At 34.8% G+C, this 21643-nt stretch overlaps 1 protein-coding gene across 3 annotated transcripts in view; it reads right to left on the reverse strand.

Annotated features, from left to right (window-relative positions):
- Nucleotides 1-17828, reverse strand: part of LOC143225720 (inactive tyrosine-protein kinase 7-like) — an 84851-nt gene extending 67023 nt beyond the window's left edge. For 2 of the 3 annotated variants that reach the window (XM_076455620.1, XM_076455618.1), the window contains exons 1-2: nt 17630-17828; nt 3792-4106 (exon numbers count right to left, since the gene is read on the reverse strand). In XM_076455620.1, coding sequence (XP_076311735.1) covers nt 3792-4106; nt 17630-17678 — 364 coding nt within the window. In that variant the 5' untranslated portion in view covers nt 17679-17828. Of the gene's footprint in view, nt 1-3791; nt 4107-8419; nt 8509-17629 lie in introns of those variants that run through there. The other variant, XM_076455619.1, reaches the window with a different exon arrangement.
- Between the last annotated feature and the right edge of the window lie 3815 nt (nt 17829-21643).

Consider the following 21643-nt stretch of genomic DNA (forward strand, 5'->3'; position numbering starts at 1 on the left):
TAGAGCCATAACTGGATTGCACTACTACTACTGTGCATAAATCCAAAATATTGATAGATGTTTATGTTTGAATTTCTCTGTCTCCGTTGCTTGGAAACAGAGATAACCGGGGTGCTCAGAAAATAGCTTAATCTTGAATTGGTGGTTTGATGATGCAACCCGAAAAAAACAACAACCAACAAACCAGCGTAAAAGAGCCAATGACAGGCACCCAATCGCAATTGTGAATAACATACACCAGATCACAAAATCAACGACAAATATTGGACTTACGGTCCGTCAGGGCGGCTGGGATCTATAAATCGGATGCCACATTTTTGATGTGGGGGAAACGGGAGAACCCCGAGAACACCCACTTTCACTGTGCATAGTATAACTGCTTGTACTTTTATATGGTTAACACTAATGTGATACTTTCTGTTTGGTCGGATGATGAAACAGGTGATTGAACTTCTACACAGTTCATTTTCCCACGATAAAGGGGTTGGATTCCCATAGTAATTAACATGGGTAGTTTTGCATTATACAGGAGTAGAGATCACTGTATACGACCCTTTTCCTCATATGACTAAATGTCCAGATACTTTTGGTAAGGCAGTGCTGCATTGTATCAGCAAAAATAAACCGAAATCTTGCTTATCGACTTTATGAATCATGCTTCCCGTATAAGTATTTGTAACAATGTGCATTAATGTGAGAAAAGCTTAACCCTAACCATTCACAACCAATGGAGTATTTAGCTTTGGTGTTACTATTACTGTTAACACTATATTGAATTATTGCATTAATGAAGTAATGCAGAAAAAGTCTCCTATCGGTCAGCATCAGTTAAGATTTACTTCAAGTCCTATCCATTCGAAAACATACTATACATATCCCTTTAATAAAAGCATGGGTTTAGTGTTAACAATGTTGATTTTATCTAAACTGTTACTTATGCCTCTTGCAACCTGTTAGGTCATTAGCAGATTTTATTTGCTGGATGGGAAGTGATATTACGCCCCGCCCCTTCTTTACAGGTGAAGATTTAACAGAACATCTTCTGCTAACAACGGGATAAAAAAACCTGAACGAAACGTATAACTTCAAACTTTTGATATATGATGACAATCGTTCTTGACATCCCATTGATTTTTAAAATATCCGTCTTGCTAATGAATAGAAGTTGTAGCTGAGTATTTTGTTGGTTTTTTTTCATGCTCTAATAAAGCCACGTGTTCGTTGCAAAGCTGCATATTGTGTTATTTATGTTTTATCCACGGTAGTGATCGAAACCTGAATTTTAGCGTTATTATACCTCACGCTTGTTGCTAGCTCAGGGGAAGAGAAAAAAAAAATCCAACTGAATTAGCCATTTAGAGGATATAGTCACGAATGACAACTGTATGACCAGTAAACTGTGAGATTTAAGATACCCTTAACTACTGTGAGCATAACATTATTACTATCACTACATGAAATATGGATTAAAGAAGCGAGAATAGGTGTAATATAAAAAAGAACAAAAGATGAAATAAATCTAATGGAGAAAACAGGTATATAAATTAAGTTCAATGGGAATGTGGACATGCGTACATTGGTCAAACTAGCAGAAACTTAAAATTCGAAAAAAAAACAAGTGTAAACTCTGCCCTAGCTGAACATATAAATTATACTGGTCATGTAATCCAGTAAGTGGCCCGGCATGGCCAAGCGTGTTAAGGCGTGCGACTCGTAATCTGAGGGTCGCGGGTTCGGATCCCCGTCGCGCCAAACATGCTCGTCTTTTCAGCTGTGGGGGCGTTATATAGTGACGGTCAATTCCACTATTCGTTGGTAAAAGAGTAACCTAAGAGTTGGCGGTGGGTGGTGATGACTAGTTGCCTTCCCTCTAGTCTTGCACTGCTAAATTAGGGACGGCTAGCACAGATAGCCCTCGAGTAGCTTTGTGCGAAATAAAAAAACAACAAAAAATAATCCAGTTGGAAACACTTGTTTCTGCTCAACCGAATAATTAGAAACTCCACTGAAATATAACAAAAACAACTTGACCTTAAATAAGGAAGAAAGAAAGAATGGAAAGAAACAATTTTCTCTTTTGAATTGTAAACTAATGTCACGTGACTATGCCTTTTGTAATTGCATATCATACGGTAATTGTTTCTCACGCTCCTGAAGATGACCATGTTGAAACCCGTAGAATAACTTTTACAACTGTTGATTGGATTAAATAAATATTTTAATTGTGTATCATAAAACGTTGTTCATTTGTTTATTTCAATATTTTAAGGGCTACGAGATATTGAATGGACAGAGGCTTTCAAGAGATGTTATTGCACCTAGTCTACATTGAATGGGTGATGATATAGTGTTGATGAGGCATTAGTACAACAAGTCTACATTGAATGTGTGATGATATAGTGTTGGGAAGGCATTACTACAAGTCTACATTGAATGTGTGATGATATAGTGTTGGGGAGGCATTACTACAAGTCTACATTGAATATGTGATGATATAGTGTTGGGAAGGCATTACTACACCTAGTCTACAACAAATGTCTGGTAACATGGCGTTGAAGAGACATTACTGTATCCAGCCACACTCACAAAACCGTGAGTGTGAGAATACAGTAACAAATTTAGAGATCAGTAATAAAATGGAACTATATTTGATTACCTTCAATGCAAAAGACACTTCTATTACAGTTCACAAGTTATTACATCTGTTTAGATAGCCAGAGTGAAAAGTCTAATGCGAGCACAAATTGAAAGCAGATTTTCTGTCTATAATCATGTAAATGGCTTATTTAAAATTATTTGAGTGTGTGGTCGCGTTGTACATTGTGGAAGATAAAGTACAACTCTGACGCAGGCTGTTGAAGTTTCTGCGAACTGTTGTGACGTCATAATAATATAATCAAATTAAGAAATATTTCTTCTGCTTGCCACTGTGTAACGGTTTATAGAAACACCAAACTCTTCAACTCTGATAAGAGTGCCACTAAACCTGAAGAGCTTTTATAACATTCATAACATTAAGTTCTAAAAATTTCATAATTTTACGACGAAAATACTTAAAATAAAGAGATCTGCGTGACCACAAAAACATGCTCACTCATTCTAGCGCTGGGGGTGTTATGGTTTGATAGTCAGTCCTAGTTTTCGTTGGCGGTGAGTGATGTTGATTGGCTGCATTTCCTCCAGCCCATCACTCTTAAATCAAGGGAGATAGCACAAACAGCCCTCGAATAGCTTCGCGCGAAATTCAATAAAATAACTACGAAAGAAACACGCAGCTCTGAGTTAATTTTATTTTTATGTTTTTTTGTTCTTTAATCACCAGAGGTACATATTCTTAGATCTATAAAGAAATGCCAGTTGCTTTTGTAACTAAAACCTCCCAACATAGTTATTTTTGCATAAATAATTCCTATATTTCGTTCCTTCAAAGGTATTTTTCCATCACTTTCAGAAACATCAAGTTTACCCTCTTTCGTATGACAATTTTACTTGACTGAACAACCTGCCGAATGCTTTATAACAATAGCTCAAATTCTTACCAGTTTAAACTCTGAGAAGAATATTACTATTTTTCCCCCCTCGGTGGACTTAGCAGATAGCTCGATGTCGCTTTGTTATAAGAAAACACACACACATTATTAGTAGTTCAATAAAATGTAAAACACTTTGGAATCTTTATGATATTCTCATTTGTAGAATTATTCAGAATCATGGGAGTTTATTTTCAATGCTAGCTATAACTATATATGATAGTTTGTTTACATATAACAGGTAAATAAAACGAAACATACATTCAATATCCAGTTGGGCACCTTGACTGGCTAAAGAGATCCCAGTTGTTACGTTGGTAGCAATACATTTAAACTCGCCAGTGTCTTTATGGCGGTCAACACGAGTGATGTGCAAGTTTGATCCCTTCTGAAATCTTCTAGTTCCGTTGGTCACGGGGTTGTTGTCGAGGGTCCAATAAAACACGATGTGTTGAGTGTTGGAGACGTTACAATTTAGAGTTACAGACTGGCCGCTGAAGACTGTTCGGCTCTTTGGGTGAGGGTTAAAGTAGAAACTATCTTGACCCAGTGTCTTACCGGCCAGCCACACTGCCACTAAAATCATAAAATATATATATCAATATAAGGCGTAAATATCTAAATATTAAAACATTAATAGCTGCTGTCACATAATTACAACATTCCATTTCTAGTCTTTACATCTAATCAAAGACTGGTGACAGTAAGAGTGTTAGAAACTGTCATCAGTAAAATACACAAACTTATTCTACACTAGAGCAGAGGTCACCAAACTACGGCCCTCGAGGTCATTTTGTCCGGCCCACCAGCAACTAGCCGCTTGGAAATAAAAAGTGATATTTCATCAAATGTCCGACTGTCATAACAAAATAAATCACACCGATGGTCGCTTTAAGCTGGCAAACACAAGACGTTATGATAAAAAGAATCAAGGCTGTCACGCGCATTTTTAACCAACATGAAAATTATTCTTTCGTCCTTGCTGCCCGTTTATTCATATCGAGGCACGTATCTATGCAAGCATTAGGATTTCGAAAACAAGTACAGACTTAACCTATCGACTCGTCTTGTAAATTCAGCAGCCTAGGGTTACCGCTTCAGCAAGCTCAATTCTCTTAGCAGTCGGGTTATGCGCTTTTCGTAACTCGCTCTTAGGTAAGTGTCGTGGCAAATGTACATTTCAATATATTTTGTTTGTGCGTTCTTGGGCCAGTACGATACTTTTCTCACAGCGTTCTGTGTTTTTCATTTTCAGATCTTGTTTTTTTCACCCATCGTTATGGCTGTTTATAAAAGACGAAAAATGGACCCTGAGTGTCGTGCTTTCAATGAAGAATGGGGAGAAAAGTGCTTCTCTGTGGAAACAAAAAACCAGAAAGCTACTTGTGTGATATGCACCGAAAGTGTTGCCGTTTTGAAAGAGTACAGTCTTCAGCATCACTATGAAACAAAACATCTATTAACATATTTAAAATTTTCAGGAAAGTTCCGTTCTGAGAAATTTGAATCCATGAAACGTGTTTTTGAATGTCAAAAGAATCTCTTCACGAGAAACTTTACTGAGAATGAATTTGTCACTCGTACAAATTACAAAATAGTGCAACGGATGGCAGAGCGAGGAAAACCTTTTACTGATGGCAACTTCATCAAAGAGTGTATGATGGAAGCCAATTTCTTTGAAAGTATCAGCCTTTCAGCAAGTTCAGTTGTACGGAGAGCAGAAGAACTTGGAGAAAACATCGCATTACAGATACGCCAAAAAACTAGAAACTTCCTATGGCATTCTCTGGCACTGGATGAGTCTACTGATCTCTCGAGTACGTCACAACTTCTTGTGTTCCTTCGTGGAATTAATTTGGACTTTCAGATCACGGAAGAGTTGGCATCAGTTTTCAGCATGCACGGAAGAACAACTGTGGAAGACATTTTCATGGAAGTGCATAAAACTTTGCAAGACTATAACCTTCAGTGGAATCAGCTTAGAGGTGTAACAGTTGACGGAGGAAAAAACATGGCTGGAGTAAAGAAGGGTCTGGTGGGGCTGATCAGGAAACATTTGGAAGATCTTCAACTCCCAAGCGCTCTGTTCATACACTGCATCATACATCAGCAAGCACTCTGTGGAAAAGACTTAGATATTTCTTGCGTACTAAAAGCAGTCATTTCTGCAGTGAACTTCATTCGGGGTCATGCACTTAATCATCGCCAGTTCAAGGCGTTTCTTGAAGAAATTGATTCGGATTTCTGTGACTTGCCTTATCACACGGCGGTGAGGTGGCTCAGCTGTGGTAAAGTCTTGTCTCGTTTTTATTAGCTGAGAAAAGGAATAGATATATTTCTTATCGAGAAATATAGAGCCGATCCACTTCTGTCGGATCCAACCTGGTTGTCAAAGTTCTCATTTTTGGTTGACATCACATCCCACATGAATGAATTGAACTTGAAACTTCAGGGGAAGAATAACCTTGTCTATGATCTCTATAGAATCGTTAAAGGATTTCGGAAAATGCTGTCATTGTTTGAAGCGTATTTGAAAGGAGGAAACCTCTCTCATTTTCAGTGTTTCAATGAGTTTCATGCTGAAATCACAGATGTCAACCTGGAGTTTCAAGAAAAAAAGATTACTGGCGATTTAAATAAGCATTTTTAGAGAGATTTTCGGATCTCGACAGAATCGGAAGTGACATTCTTTTTTTTCAGAATCCTTTTGTGTCATTGATGACGTGCCAGTGGAACTTCAGCTGGAGGTCATCAATTTGCAAGGAAATGATTTGTTGAAAGCAAAACACAGAGAGAGGCAACTTATTGAATTTTACAGCTGCATACCTGAAAATGATTTTCCAAAGCTGAAGCAGTTCACATCTGGTATGGCATCAGTGTTCGGAACAAATTATGTATGTGAACAAGCATTTTCAAAAATTAAGTATGTGAAGTCGGTACATCGATCAAGGTTGACTGATGAACATTTGAAAGCAATTCTAATGATTGGATGCAGCAATTCAAAACCGAACATTGAAGATATTTTGAAAGCCAAACGCTAATTTCATAAATCTCACTAACTTGTTTGCGGCCTAGTGAAATTCAGACATGTACTCACAATGTGCGATGTGACAATTGTTTTTGCTAATGTCACCAACTTTAATAACCTTTTGGTAAATAAAAATGTTGGTTGTATTTCTGTTTGTTTTTATTATATGTGTGTATTGCATGCTACTCCCACATGGCTAATGTGACATCCTAAACTTAGTGTTAAGTCTCTTACAGAGTGCTTCCGTTGTAGCTTATGAATATTGAACATAATGATCATGCGGCCCGCGCTTCTCATTCCCCAAGTAATCTGGCCCCCTGTGAAAAAAGTTTGGTGAACCCTGCACCAAAGAAATACATAATGAGTGGGCTTCTTTATCGCCATGCATTTTGACAACATACAATCATGTAAAACAAAGTCCTGACAACAGATTAATTTTATGCATGTTTTCGGCAATACTGAGTAACTTAAATGCGGTGTCCAACTGTTTTCATAATCGCCAAAATTGTGGAGAATGTGTAATTATTTTAGCCACATGACGAAAAAATCCCAACAAAACTGTGTTTTATATATGTAGAGGGGTAAAAAATACATAATAATGCTTTCAATTATTTATAGATAGAATTAATTATGTTTAAAAAAGGTGGTAGAAGTAAAGCATTCATTCGCCACATGTGGTGAGTGGCGACCGTGTTGGACACCATGGAACTAAATTAAAATGTCGAATATTGGATCAAACATTTTATAAAATTATTTTTAAATTGTAAAATACCAACAAAGTATACCATAAATGCAACCCACTTCTGGACTTTATCCCAAAAGTCCGAACATAGATAGAACTGTACAAAAGAAAACAAAAAAACATCAGCGAAATATAAAGAAATATTATCCACTAGGAGATTACTGCTTAACAGCCAATAACATTATATGAATTCACCATTAACATCTAATCTTTTTTATCGCTTCTGGAATCTCTAATGGTACAGTTGTCCAACCACAGACCACGTTTGAAAAGCAATATGATCACTAAATTGAACAACATTGTTTCAGCATAATTAATAACTAGCGAATAAAAACAGTCCAACAAATTATCTTATCGTACCTAGGTATCAAATAAATAGCATATTCTAATTTAACTTAATTTGCATATTAAGAATAACAAAAATATAAATGACTATGTGAACATGTTTCTAAAATTCTGTTATCAATAAAAACAAAGGTATTGAACTATTATTCATCCAATAAAATCAAATTAGAATTAGATCACATGATCTAGGTGTTTATGATTTGTAAAAATATCACCAAGAGTTAATTACTTTTGTCTGCTAATGAAAACTTTCTACCTGTGTAAATTTCAAGGACCTGCTCTTTACATTTTAACTAAAATTTCGATTCGATGACTCAAAATGATTTCACGTTAGTCTTTCGGTTTAATGTATATTTAATCTATATTAAAAAAAAAACTCCGTTTGAAGAATCTGAAAACGGACAATGCACTCGAGCGTGACAATAATATAACTTCTTATTTGAAACTTAACGTAGCCATGAAAAGAAATCAGAAAAACGACAATAATTTATTCCTGTTATTGCCTGACATTCTAAAACATTATATTCGTTCACCTTTAACGTTCAATCTTGTTACCACTCCTCTAATCCCTTACTCGACGTTGTTGCTATACGCTAGGCTAACTATTCTTCACGCTTGTATAATAAACTTATTTGAATGTAAATGAAACACGATAAAACACACATGTTAAGCACTTATATATAGTCTATCTTCTCTTACTCATAAGCCTTGTTAACCAGTAAAAGTATCAAAGAACCGAGAAATATAAAACTCGAAAGAGATGTAATATGTTACTTCTTGGTGACTTGTTTATTTCGGTAGAAAGCTACACAATGGGCCATGCGGAGAATCGAACCCTGAATGGAGTGTAAGTCCATCAGCTTGGCGCTATTCAACGGAAAGACCATTTGGCGGGAAATATATTAAACAGCCTTATAACATGAGTATTTATAGAGCTGATAATAGTAGGCGAAAATTCAAACTGCTCACATACGACCCCATCCGTTTCAATAACCAATTTTTAATACATGATTGAAAAAATGAGAAAGAGTTGTGCGAGGTTACTTGGGGCTTTTTCCTCATACATATTTTAAAATGTAATTTTAAAACATTAAAATAACACATCACCATCTGGCTATGCACCCCCCTCTCAATCATGATAAAGAAGTGGAACCTAGAGTGTTCAGTGCAGTGTTTTTCTATTCAAATGAAATTCACAAATATTGTAGAATATGTGTTGATGATAAGCACATTTATGTAAAGGGAAATCCTCCTCTCCCCTCCCAAAGTCCTCCTCTCCCCTCCCAAAAACAAAAGAAAGAATTGACGTCAGTATTTTACCAATTAACAAAGATTGGTTAAAAACAAGAGATTGAGATGTATTTCTTGTTTCATTATTTTGATGATACAGAACTGTGCAGGCTCAATAAAAACACTGACTTACATTAGTGAGCTCGTGTACATGTAAATGCAGAGTACGTGGAATGAAAACATTTTTAAAGAACGTTAGAGACCGAGAGAAAAGTAACGTAAAAAGTTCCATATCTTTAAAAGAAAAACTAAAGATAGTTTAAAAGGACGTTTAGGCAACTTTAAGTTTGGAATTTCGCGCAAAACTACACAAGGGCTAACAGCGCTTTAGCGCTGAAAGAGTAGATGGAACAGCTACTTATCGCTACCCACCGCTAACTCTTGGGCTACTCTGCCATCAACGGATAGTGAAATTGGCCAACATTATAATGCCACACGGCTGAAATTGCGAGAATGTTTGGTTGGAACGGGGAATTAGAACCTGTGACCCTCAGACTGTGATTTGAGCGTCCTAACCACCTGGCCATGTCAGATCAATTTTTATGCATTATCATACATTTTTGAAAGACTTTCACATACAAATTCAATATGGCCGTATCACCAGTTGACTGACATAAAATTAGATCCGTAGAGATCAAAGTTTTAAAGTATTGTTAAGTCTATAATAGCACTGAAAAAAAAAGTTCAATACATATTTAACGGCCCCCCCGCTGATACAGCGGTAAGCCTACGGATTTATAACGCTAAAATCAGGGGTTCGATTCCCTTCGGTGCGCTCAGCAGATAGCCCGATGTGGTTTGGCTATAAGAAAAACAGACAATACATATTTAATGTTTTTATTTTTATCCAAATAAAAGAAAGCATATAATTTAAAGATATAATCTTTTACTAAGTTCACATTGAAAGTCACTTTACGTTAAAGCTTGAAAAATGGCAAACTGTTTTGCTATCTATACTTTGCTACAGTATAAAGATCAAAATAAGCTACTAAATGTACAGTCGTAGAATGAACTTAATAACATTTTAATGACTTCGGGCAATATAGTAATCAATCTACATTACAGAACGAACTACAAAATTTGTAAAACAAAAAAACACACGTGAGATTGAACTCCGATTTATCAAACAGCTAAGAAAAAAAACGAGCATAGCTTTGGACACTGTCAGGGCTTAGGAAAATTATTACACAACATCATAACATCGAACCGGTATACTGCATGTCACTACAACACACAACGAAGGTTAATAAAATTCTAAATGTTAATGTGATCCTACGAAGCAAATTTAGATATAGATATGTTTAGATAAAGGAACTTACAGTTCCATGTCTGTAACACACTATGCTTCCTGGGGCACACATCCTTTCTTAACACCGTAATTACAGCATTATTTCTTTAATTAATTAAATATCTTTAAAATTAATGAACACCACACCCATCCGTTCACAAAGCCTTCTTACATAAGTCAGAATATCATTACAACCACGCCACATCGAACAGGATGTGTGTTATCACATATAAAATAAAAATATCTCGCTAAATTGTTGTACTAATAAGAATACATTAATAAAAAATAATAATAATAAAGTTGTTAGTGATAGAGGACTCAAGTTCCAAAACTGGTTTCAGGCTATTCTTATTCAAGACTGGTTGGTTTTAGTTGTTATTAAGTTTATTTTCGTATGTGTTATTGTTTTTTTGCGTAAGGCTACACAATGGGCTACCTGTACTCTGTCAACCACGGGGAATAGAACTAGAAAAATCGTTCTAGCCCATGAACTTACCACTGGCCCACCAGAGGGCAGGTCAGTTATTCACTAAGGATGTGATCATTAAGACATATTGCTCACCTTTTATATATATACTGATATTCAACTAACTGTGCAGATTTATGTTTATATATAAATTATCTTATGACCACTTCATAGTTTTATAACAAAATATTCATAATGAGTACTAACAACCTTCCACCCGTTATTGCATTTTTGATACGTTTGCCAAATACAAAAACGTTCGCTCACCTAAACGTGTTTGTGTTTTCTTATAGCAAAGCCACATCGGGGTACCTACTGAGCCCACCGAAAGGAAACGAACCCCTAATTTTAACGTTGTAAATCCGTAGATATATCGCTGTACTAGCGGGAGCCACGTAAAAGTATACACGAAATTGGATCACTTTATTGTGAATTGTTTCTATTGGATCACTTTATTGTGAATTGTTTCTAATGTATAAATAATTCTAACAATATGAAATTTCGTCGCACTCTGTAAAAAAAAAAATTGTGTTTCAATGAAATCGTTTATCTTGTTTTTCTCCGAAGTGTGATTAATTATTTTGTTTATTAAAAATGGTTTCAATCACTCAACCTCCTCTACAAAGTTTTAAAAAGTCGTGCTATTTCCTACGTTTCTTGCTGCCTATTAAATTATTCTCTCTATCATCAAACGTGTCCAATCTGACGGGCACGACTATGTACGATTGTCCAACACCTCAATTTTCATTGCCAAAAACTCTCCACTATACGTGCACGACGGGTTTCAAGACCAAAAAAAAAGAGAAATCTCAAGATGTCAGTCAGGTAACTGCACACCTATGTCGGAGAAGTGGATAGATAGCATGAACAATTGTACGAATGCTACTGTAGAGTTACGATGTGTGACTAAACGACTGATCCTGATGTAGTCATATCTTATTGGCAACTTGTGTTTTGTGTGTATTTTTTTAATTTCGCGCAAAGCTACTCAAGGGCTATCTGCGCTAGCCGTCCCTAATTTAGCAGTGTAAGACTAGAAGGAAGGCAGCTAGTCATCACCACCCACCGCCAACTCTTGGGCTATTCTTTTACCAACGAATAGTGGGATTGACTGTCACATTATAACGTCCCCACGGATGAAAGGGCGCACATGTTTGGTGCGACCGCGATTCGAACCCGCGACCCTCAGATAACAAGTCGAACGCCTTAACCCACCTAGCCATGCCGGGCCCCTATTGGCAATTTAGCCATACGGTTTAGGAATTATCTTATATTTGTAGCCTCAATAGATTATCCTGATGATGTCTAAAGTTTGTTTTAGTTTGAACATTGTGAAGTTTAAATGTATTAATACATGAAAAACCGTCGACAACCAAATAAATAGCACATGATGGAAGATCCTTATTTTGTCCGTTTCTTTCCAAAGTTATTCTTATTCACCCACGCCTTGTACAATGTTACAACAAACTGCCACTCCTTAAATGCTAGGTATTTCTCATGTACATTTTGTTGTTTCCCAATGTCTCTGGGAAGCAGGTTATTCATTTGTGGATTTCGCTTTTCTCCAAGGGTTTGCTGAATTATCTGAGCGCTGTCTACAGTGATATTTGCAATCACTTTCTGGATGTGAGGAAGAGAAAGAACTGGGCGAGAAGACTGTAAATGTCAGTAATGTTAGTGGTGGTTCTGCGTGTTGTGGGTAGCTATTTATGCGGTTTTATATCTTCTTATGGGAGTGATAATCGTCCCTTCACGATATCATTCACTATAGTAATTTTAGAAATTGGCTTGTCCCGGTATTTGCATCTCTTCGTTATTTCATTGTATAATCATCTTTCTTTGTAAAGAACTGTAATAAAAGCAGTTCTTACAAACTACGACTAACCAACCTGTTAGTGTAATAGGTTAGTGTAACCACGACTAACCAATCTGTATAGTGAGTGACGTAACTACACTTTTTGGGTCCTCGCAAAAATTTATTAAGGTCACCCCCCCCAAAAAAAAAGCATAAGCATGATAAACATTATTTGTTACACTGTCTAGCCTTCGTTGGGCCCCCTGAGCTCCCCCACCCCTACCCTCCATTGCTGTCTCTGTTGCACGGTAGTTACTGCACCGTCTCTCTATTCAAAATACTTGTACTTGCTACGGTTTTGACTATATTGTGGCATTGAAATAATTAATTTTTCCATTTTTGAAACATAAAATATTTTTGTCTTTGCACGTGATAATTTTTAAAGGTCCGTGGCCTACGAATAAAAAACTGGTAAATTACAGGCATGAAACAATATCAAAATAACCTTATAAAACAATAATCATCTTGTAATTTACTTTCTAAGTCACTGAAAGGGAGTTATTAAGTTATTCTATTAATTTTGTTTATCCATGGTGACGCTTCAAACCAGAAATAAAAATTATCCCGCCAGCAAGTGCGTGGATTTTTATATTTTCATGTTCAGTACTGTATACCCGTAAACTGAACTCTATAAAATGTTATATAACCAACTATTTACAATGTGTTCAAGCTATCTTCATGAAGTTATTTCATAAAAATGTAATGCTAGTTTGATGATACATCCACCTCTTATGAGTATTTTCTTCTATATTTATTTCACTTGTTTTTTAATACGTGTTCTTCTTTCCTCTGTGAATCACAGTCGTAGTAAATACTTACAATACATCAGTCTTTTCAACCAGATGAAAAGGTTAAGGTTGAACAATACGATTCAATCTTAACAAAAATGAGAAAGGTATTAATTAGCAGCTTTGTCAAACTCCCTAAAAAATTTAAAAATTACTAATATATACAGCGATTGGGTGATACAGTTTCATGGCTAGTGTATAGGTCAACACATTATTAACACAGAACTCGATCACATTTGACACAAACATATAATGTTAACCATCAGGTAACTGGGACACAAAACGTACTTTAACGTGTTTTTTCAGGGAGGTACATTATGTAGGATTTGGATAGCTAATGGATAAGTGGTCTTCTACAATAAACCTCCTCTCAAACCCTCCCATCTCCCTCTGGCACCAAGATAACAACCTTGAGATTACAGCGGTAGGGAAAGTGGAGTAACACAACACGTATAGTTGGTATAACATAAATTTTATCGCGTACTCTCCGAGTATTTTTTTAATAAACAGCTACAATCTATCTGAGGCCTAACTGCAATCCAACTCGTGCTCTGACACTATAAAAAGTCTCACTTCAATATGGTATTAAAAGAGGTACTGAAACAGTATTGCTGTGTGAAATCTCATATAAAAAGGTAACAAAAAGGACATTTCCCATTCTTGTCTCCATTATAAGACGGGTTCCAGCACTTTAAAATATTATTAAGATAGACCATACAAGCCTTCACTAGTAAAACGCAACTACAAACATACTTTTAAATGTCCCTGAAAAACCTGTTTTTAATCTATTATAAAAATGTCGTGTTACTTTGTTTTTGTTTTCCTTCTTTGGGAGAATGGAGAGAAGATTAGTTCCATTATGTGTAAACGTTCTTAAGATGATATTAAATATTAAATAATTCAATGATATTATCAGCGTTATATCAAGGCCAACAGAAAACAAACAACAAAAACTAGCCTCTCAAAACTATTAGATATTATGCAGTTCTCAAATAATTTCAAAATCATCAAAAATAGTAAAAAAATAAGTTTTGGGAGGTACATCAGGATAATATATTTACTAGTAGGTTTGCCTGACTGATCAGTGCTTGAACGTTTCCATTCAACATAGCTGTGGAAGTCAATACAAATCTTTCTTGGCTGAAGTTATTACATGGCTTTCGACTTTGCTAAGATTGTATTGAATGAATACTAATTAGGCGCAAACCTGTGAATATGAGAAGCTGAAAGACTGACCTCTTTGGCATCAGAACAACAACAACAACAAAAATACGTAATTCACAGTTAACAACTACAATTACGAAAATTCACTAGCTTTATTATTTTAAGTAAGCTCAAGCTAATATATATATATTTTCATTACAAAACTTTACGATGCTTGAGCATTTGTTTCGTATATCGATTCGAGTTGTTTGTAAAGAACACGTATTTAATAATTTTTTGGTTTTGTAATTTTATATCTTTCACTTTTTTGCCCTCATACACTGGCATGGGCAGTGATAAGGAGGCTGTTGGGGTGAAACTACCCAAAAATTTGCCTTACTCTTCCCATGTAGCCCTCGTACACAACGAAAATGGTTTACTGTTGAAGAGGTGCATTTTCTAAATACTATAATACAATTGTCCACAAAATGTCTAGCACAGTCCCTTATTTTTTGTTTTTTATCTAAACTTATCGGGAAGAGGCTAATTTAAGTACAACAGACAACAGTGAATAATGTTTTTAAGTCTATGTATTATTTAACTCTTGGTTTGCCTCCCGCTGGTAAAGCAGTAAGTCTACGGATTTACAACGCTAAAATCAGGGGTTCTATTTCCCTTAGTGGGCTCAGCAGATAGCCCGATATGCCTTTGCTATAAGTAAACACACACACACAACTCTTGGTTTTGATTTTATACCAGACTTTCTCATAAAAAAAGACACAATGTAATAGGTTAATACAAAACACTTATTTCCAAGCAAGAGCATGTATAAATTTATCTTGAAACACGAAATATCATAGACTAGGTGTCAAATTTGTCAGTTGTTTTAAGTTTTTTGTTGATACTTTGAAAATTCACTGGATTAAAAAAGTGGTAATTTTTTCCAGACATACTTTTTAGACTCAAAACGTTGTTCAAACTACAACCTCAGTAAGGTCACGTTTTTGCTCCAATTCCCTGGATTAAACACATCTAGGCAGAAATAATGTCAACGATAGCCTGTAATGGTGGAAAACACACAAGCATGGCGCCTCACGATACTACTTCAAATCAATCTTAATTAAGTGTTAATTTGCATACTCCGATTGTAATTATTTCTTCGTTTCAAAGAAGAACGAGTGGAGTCTGAGTCTGCATGCTCTGTTTCTTCAACATTACAATTATTTATCGTTATCGAGTTAAGCCTGAAAGTAAACAAGTATACAAAATCACAAAGTTGGCAAACTTCTTGTCAAAATATTTCTGAACGTTTCAGCACCCTCGAAGATTTATTTCAATTTGGTCTTGTTAAAGTTATTTTATGAAATTAAATACACCACTAGCACATACTGTTTGGTAAACAACAATTTCCAAAAACCAATAAAATATTAATAATAACGAAGTACCCAATCGTATAGTCCATGTTAAGTTATAATTGTAACAAATCACTAACTAATACAAGAATCAACTTCTTCATATTGCGGGCCTAAGTTGATTAAAAAACTGAGTACCTTAACAACATTAAACAAACCAATAATAGACTTGGGGAAATTATTTCGGGATAATTGTAAAATAGTTTTAGTACATTATTTATTGAATTGAGAAAGAAAGTACATTGATCAGACTAAACAAAAACGTACCCAGTTAAACATCAGTACTATATGCGGTAAGTGGACCCGTTTGCTTGAAAATAGTTTTCGCATGACGACCTTCATGACATTAGTTACATGAATGTTATCCACAGAATTATTTTTCTATAACGCCTAATGATAGCTTTGGTTCACAGAATATTTCTACACATACTTCTATATCAGTACCTTCACTAAAGAAAGGGTATATAATTATTTCAGTGTTTCATTATTCTACAGAAAGCGACAAAGTTAATGATGATGGTAAGTTTTGAACCATTCGCTGGAATGACTCCTGGTGAATGATGTCTGATAGAAAAATAAAGATATTTTCATAAAATTAATTATTTTCTCACTGGACTTATGACAAAACTTTGTTTTTATAGTAATCGGTAATGTATTGTCTTTATTCAATATCATATATATATATACATATAGTGCTTAAAGCTATTTGAAAAACTTTTCCACCTTGAACTTTCCCAAAAAACTATAAAAAACTAATTTTCTTTATTGATAATTAAAAAAAAACAAATTTTAAAGCGCTATTAAAACTTTCAAATTATATGTTAACTATATATATATATATATGTATGTATAGAGAGATATTTATTTATAACAAATCAATGCCATTCTGATGTTAAGACTTAATTTCTATTAAAAGATGAATAATAAATATATATCATTAATGCTAATTAATTGTGATATTGTAAGTATTAAAATCTACTTGAATCGATTTTAATAAAGATCACTTTAAAATATGAATATCTATAAGACTGTGAGTATAAATGTTTTCGATAGGTTTATTTGTTACGCCTAAAATTGTTGTACAACAATGCGTATTTAAGAATTTTCAAGTCAATAATTCCCTACTACTACACTTACAACGTTTGGAAAATCTCATCTTACATCTTCTTAAGCTTTGATAAAAAAAATTTAAAGAATTACTTCAAATAATAATTTAAGAAAATAATTCAAGTGAACGTCATCTTCAAAAATTTAATCTACAAACAAGTTTTCTGAAAGATTTTTTTTTAATTTCGCGCAAAGCTAGACGAGGGCTATCTGCGCTAGCCGTCCCTAATTTAGCAATGTGAGACTGGAGGAGAGACAGCTAGTCATCACCACCCACCGCCAACCCTTGGGCTACTCTTTTACTAAAGAATAGTGGGATTAGTAGACAAATTATAACGCCCCCACGGCTAAAAGGGCAAGCATATTTTGATGCAACAGGGATTCGAACCCGCGCTCCTCAGTTTAAGAGTTTTACGGCTTAACCCACCTGGCCATGCCAGGCATTTTCCGGAAAATATAAAATATAAACTGATCGTAAAAACGTAAATTAACAATAAACCAAACCTCATTGTTTAATCTCGATGCAAGCCGAGAAAAATATCGCATACTATACACACTAAACTAGGGTTTGACGTCTGCTTTGAACATGGATTATATGGTTACTTAGAACCATAAATACATTATTATTTACTCACCCAGTGCCTGCACAAAGTTAACACGAAACGGACGGTAAAGCTTTCCCATATCGACGCCAGATAGCGTAGATTCTTAACGTCACCCTTATCTTGTGGCCAACATTCGAGCGGTCACAACATTTCTGATCTCGACTAATGCTCTTTCTGTACTAACATAAACAGACTTGAACTGGGGTTACTTATTCAACCTTACTTTACGCACCAGCTTCATATACTCGCGCATGTCAGGCAGATCAAAGACGAACACATAGGCAACACAAACGTGTAGCTCTACGCAACAAAACTAAGTTTTAATGTTTTTAAGTTTTGAAATAATCACATGAAGCATTTTCGAACAAATAATAGTATAGTTCTATTATTTTTCCATCTTTTCATTGATATGATCTTTAGTACACTTTTTTGCCTTAGATAAAGTAAACAGAATAACAACACTATCAGGAAAATATTACTACACCGCGTGCTCAGTTCGTCATCAGTGTTGAAGCCTTCTTCGAGCCACGTGCGTTTCTCACGTGTGAAGAAAGGACTGTCAAACCTCCAAGAATGCTTACTTTTGCTGAACAGAAAACAAAAATGTAGTATTAATTTTGAAAAAAACAAACAAAAACATATCATTATTTTTCGCTATTCTCAGATTTAACAATTAAAAAGTGTCCAATTTTACATCACAATGAATAATTCATTTGGAGAACAGTGAACAAGTCTGTGTGTAAACCAGCAAAATGATTTATTTCATTTGGGTGGTGTTTGGCAATTATTTTGCTCAAGCAGTAATCTTATATACGTAAAGGAATTTCAAGAATATGTAGTATTGATTCCACTAACTTACTGTTATCAATTAATCAGCCTAACAAACTGTTTCAGCTTATACTACAAAATGCGAAGCCTAACTTATTATTTGAGTTACCACTTGTCATTGAAAGAACAAGGCAGGCTTCATATAGCAGTGGAGTGTATACTATATATGTGTAGGGGGTGCTTTAATTCACCACTATATAAAGAACACTTTCAGTGATGTCGAGAAAACCCACTTGTAGTGAAAAATATATATGTATAAACGGCTCGTTTGGGTTGAGAAAATTTTTTACGTAAAGGAGCGAACAACAAAAAACCTGACGATGACCGAAGAAGGTCGAAACGTTGTTCGCTCCTTTACGTAAAATTTTTCTCAATCCAAACGAGCCGTTTCTACATATATAAAGAACACTTTATCCTTTCTATTTGTCGTTGTCCAAGATTACTGATGAGGAGCAGAATTCCCTGAAATCAATACGACCCAGTAACAATTGGCAAATTCAATATAGATTGTGCTTCGAGAAAAAAAGCAAGAAAAATGGTTTGTTTAATAATTTTAGTTTATATACATTTTTCTTTGCAGCTTCGTATTTCACGTGAAACTGTGTTACACCAACTTTCTTGTGCGAGGGAACGACGGTGTATTCATGTAAACTTATGTTTTAATCCGTACGGGATATCACTGTATTTAAAAATGGCTCTCCAAAAAAATCTTCATAACTACGGCTGTAGCAATAGAAGCTTGACATGCTTAATTTGTTTTGAATTTTTTGGAAAGCTACACAAGGGCTACTGCGCTAGCCGTCCCTAATTTAGCAGTGTAAGGTAAGAGGGAAGGCAGCTAGTCATCACCACTCACCGCCAACTCTTGGGCTACTCTTTTACTAACGAATAGTGGGATTGACCGTCAAATTATAACGCTACCATGGTTGAAAGGGTGAGCATGTTTGGTGTAAGCAGGACTCGACCCCTCGACCCTCAGATTACCAGTCAAGTGCCTTAACCATCTGGCTATGCCGGGCCATAACATTAAGATTAAATCGTCTGAATCCATTTAGTAAGGCCTATGAATTTTCTTGCATCTTTTCTTCGTATAGGTCTTATTTTATTGCACTGGAACAACTCTAAAGACAAGATAAAATAAAGAAGATTTAATATAAATAGCAGATGTAATAAAGATTATTTTATTATCAAACCTCAGATGGCATTGTTATCCACTTTACCAGGGCCATCAGGATTGTAAACAATAAAACTAATTATCAAGGTACGCTCGAGTTACCTTTTCTTAAGTGTCAGTGTAAAAATTATAGAATAAAGGAAAAGGTAACCAAAATACATTTTTAATGGAAGTATTCAAAACGTAGTTCGTGCAGTTTTCATAAATGTATATTGTAAATTCTTGCTTTATTACAATATTCAGTGATAAATTAGTAGTCTAGAAGCTGAAGATTTTGTCACAATACAATATTTTTATTTTACGTGTGGAAGTCGTTGTTCTTTGCGAATTATCTTCACTATTAACTTTTGTATTTAATAAATTAAATAACATAAAAGTTTGGTATTACTAAAGTATTTAAGCTTCCTAGGCTATTACATTTTTATAAGGTATAATAAATGTTAGTATCTAATTACATCTTTGCTGCCATTTTGATTAAGAACAGTTAATAGAAAACGAAACATAAAATAATCCACATTCCTTAGGCTTCTGACAAAAGAATTGGCACAGATGGTTTTAAAGTGCTGCCATCTAGTGCTGTAGATGAAACATTTGTGGCCTTGTATAAACGAAAAACCAAATTAAAATCAAAAAAAACCAAAAAAAAAACCTACTTACAAACAATTGGAGATATATGAGATTATAATTATGTTAGTTTTTGAGAGAGTATTGAAAATTTCTTTAATTGTAAAAGAACTGACAAGTAATTAAAACAGTGGTAAAGTCAAATATTAGAATATTACTATAACTGAAATCACGAAACATTGTTTCGCTTACCAGATACTGTAAAAACTAAATACAAAATAATTTAAAATTCGACTTCAAAAACAAAACAACAACAGCACACATATATATATTATTATAAATAATGAATTAGCTAGTCAGAATCGAGACGATGGCTTTACATAAAGTTTCTTTAATAACTTATTTATTTTCCAGTGCAACCTGTGACGTAGGTGACGAGATAGAGCGAATCAATGAATGCATTAGACCTCTTATGTCTCAAATTTTACTTTTGACAAAATGAAAATAAACCTTTAATATACCTCACAGTAGTTTATCTCAGGAGACATTGTTAGGGAGAATTGTACGAAGTTTCGTTTATAATATTGATGACAAATTCTTTAAGAAACGGGAAATCTGATGTAGTGCATGAAACAGTTCACATTTTAAATGTGTTGTAAGTTACTCGTTTTAATCTTTTGATGTATTTCTTTAACAATACTGTTTAAGATGTTTAATATATACTATTTATTATTTTTAATTTATTATATATTAGCTACAGTACCAGTCCCCGTGGATGGAAGTTATGTAAATTCATGATTAATGAAAAGTTGCTTCCCTCATATATAATTGTGAAAATCGCAAAATACCTATAAAAACTACAAAACACAAAATTTGAAACCGCAACTTTGTGTGTATTTCAGCATGGATTCAACAAACCTTCATGCTAAATTTGATGAATCCAGGAAGCTCGCTCGCTTCCTATCGAAGGATATTCATCAAATTTAGCATGAAGGTTTGTTGAATCCATGCTGAAATACACACAAAGTTGCGGTTTAAAATTTTGTGTTTTGTAGTTTTTATAGGTATTTTGCGATTTTCACAATTATATATATATATATAAACATGGAAGTTCGCAGGAGGGTCAAAAGAGAGTACTTGACCCTACCTGGAAGATGAGAAACATAATACTTCATTTGTTCAGCGTATGTACATGAATTTTTTAAATTAATTTCACAATTTCACAGTACTTTGTCTCCCTGGGAAAGTTTCTGCTGACGCCCATGGATATCTAATATTATAAAACACTGTGCTATCAGTCTGTTTGTTTCTCGGTCACGCTCTGATGTCATAGCAATTTATTACATAATTTAAGTAGTATGGTTTCCCGTCAATTGAAAACGTGTTTTGTGGTTTCTTACAGCAAAGCCACATCGGGTTATTTGTTGTGTTTACTTAGGGTAATTGAACCCCTGATTTTAGCATTGTAAATCCGTGGA

The sequence above is a fragment of the Tachypleus tridentatus genome, chromosome 9 (genome assembly GCF_004210375.1).
Source record: "Tachypleus tridentatus isolate NWPU-2018 chromosome 9, ASM421037v1, whole genome shotgun sequence".
NCBI classification, from domain to species: Eukaryota; Metazoa; Arthropoda; class Merostomata; order Xiphosura; family Limulidae; genus Tachypleus; species Tachypleus tridentatus.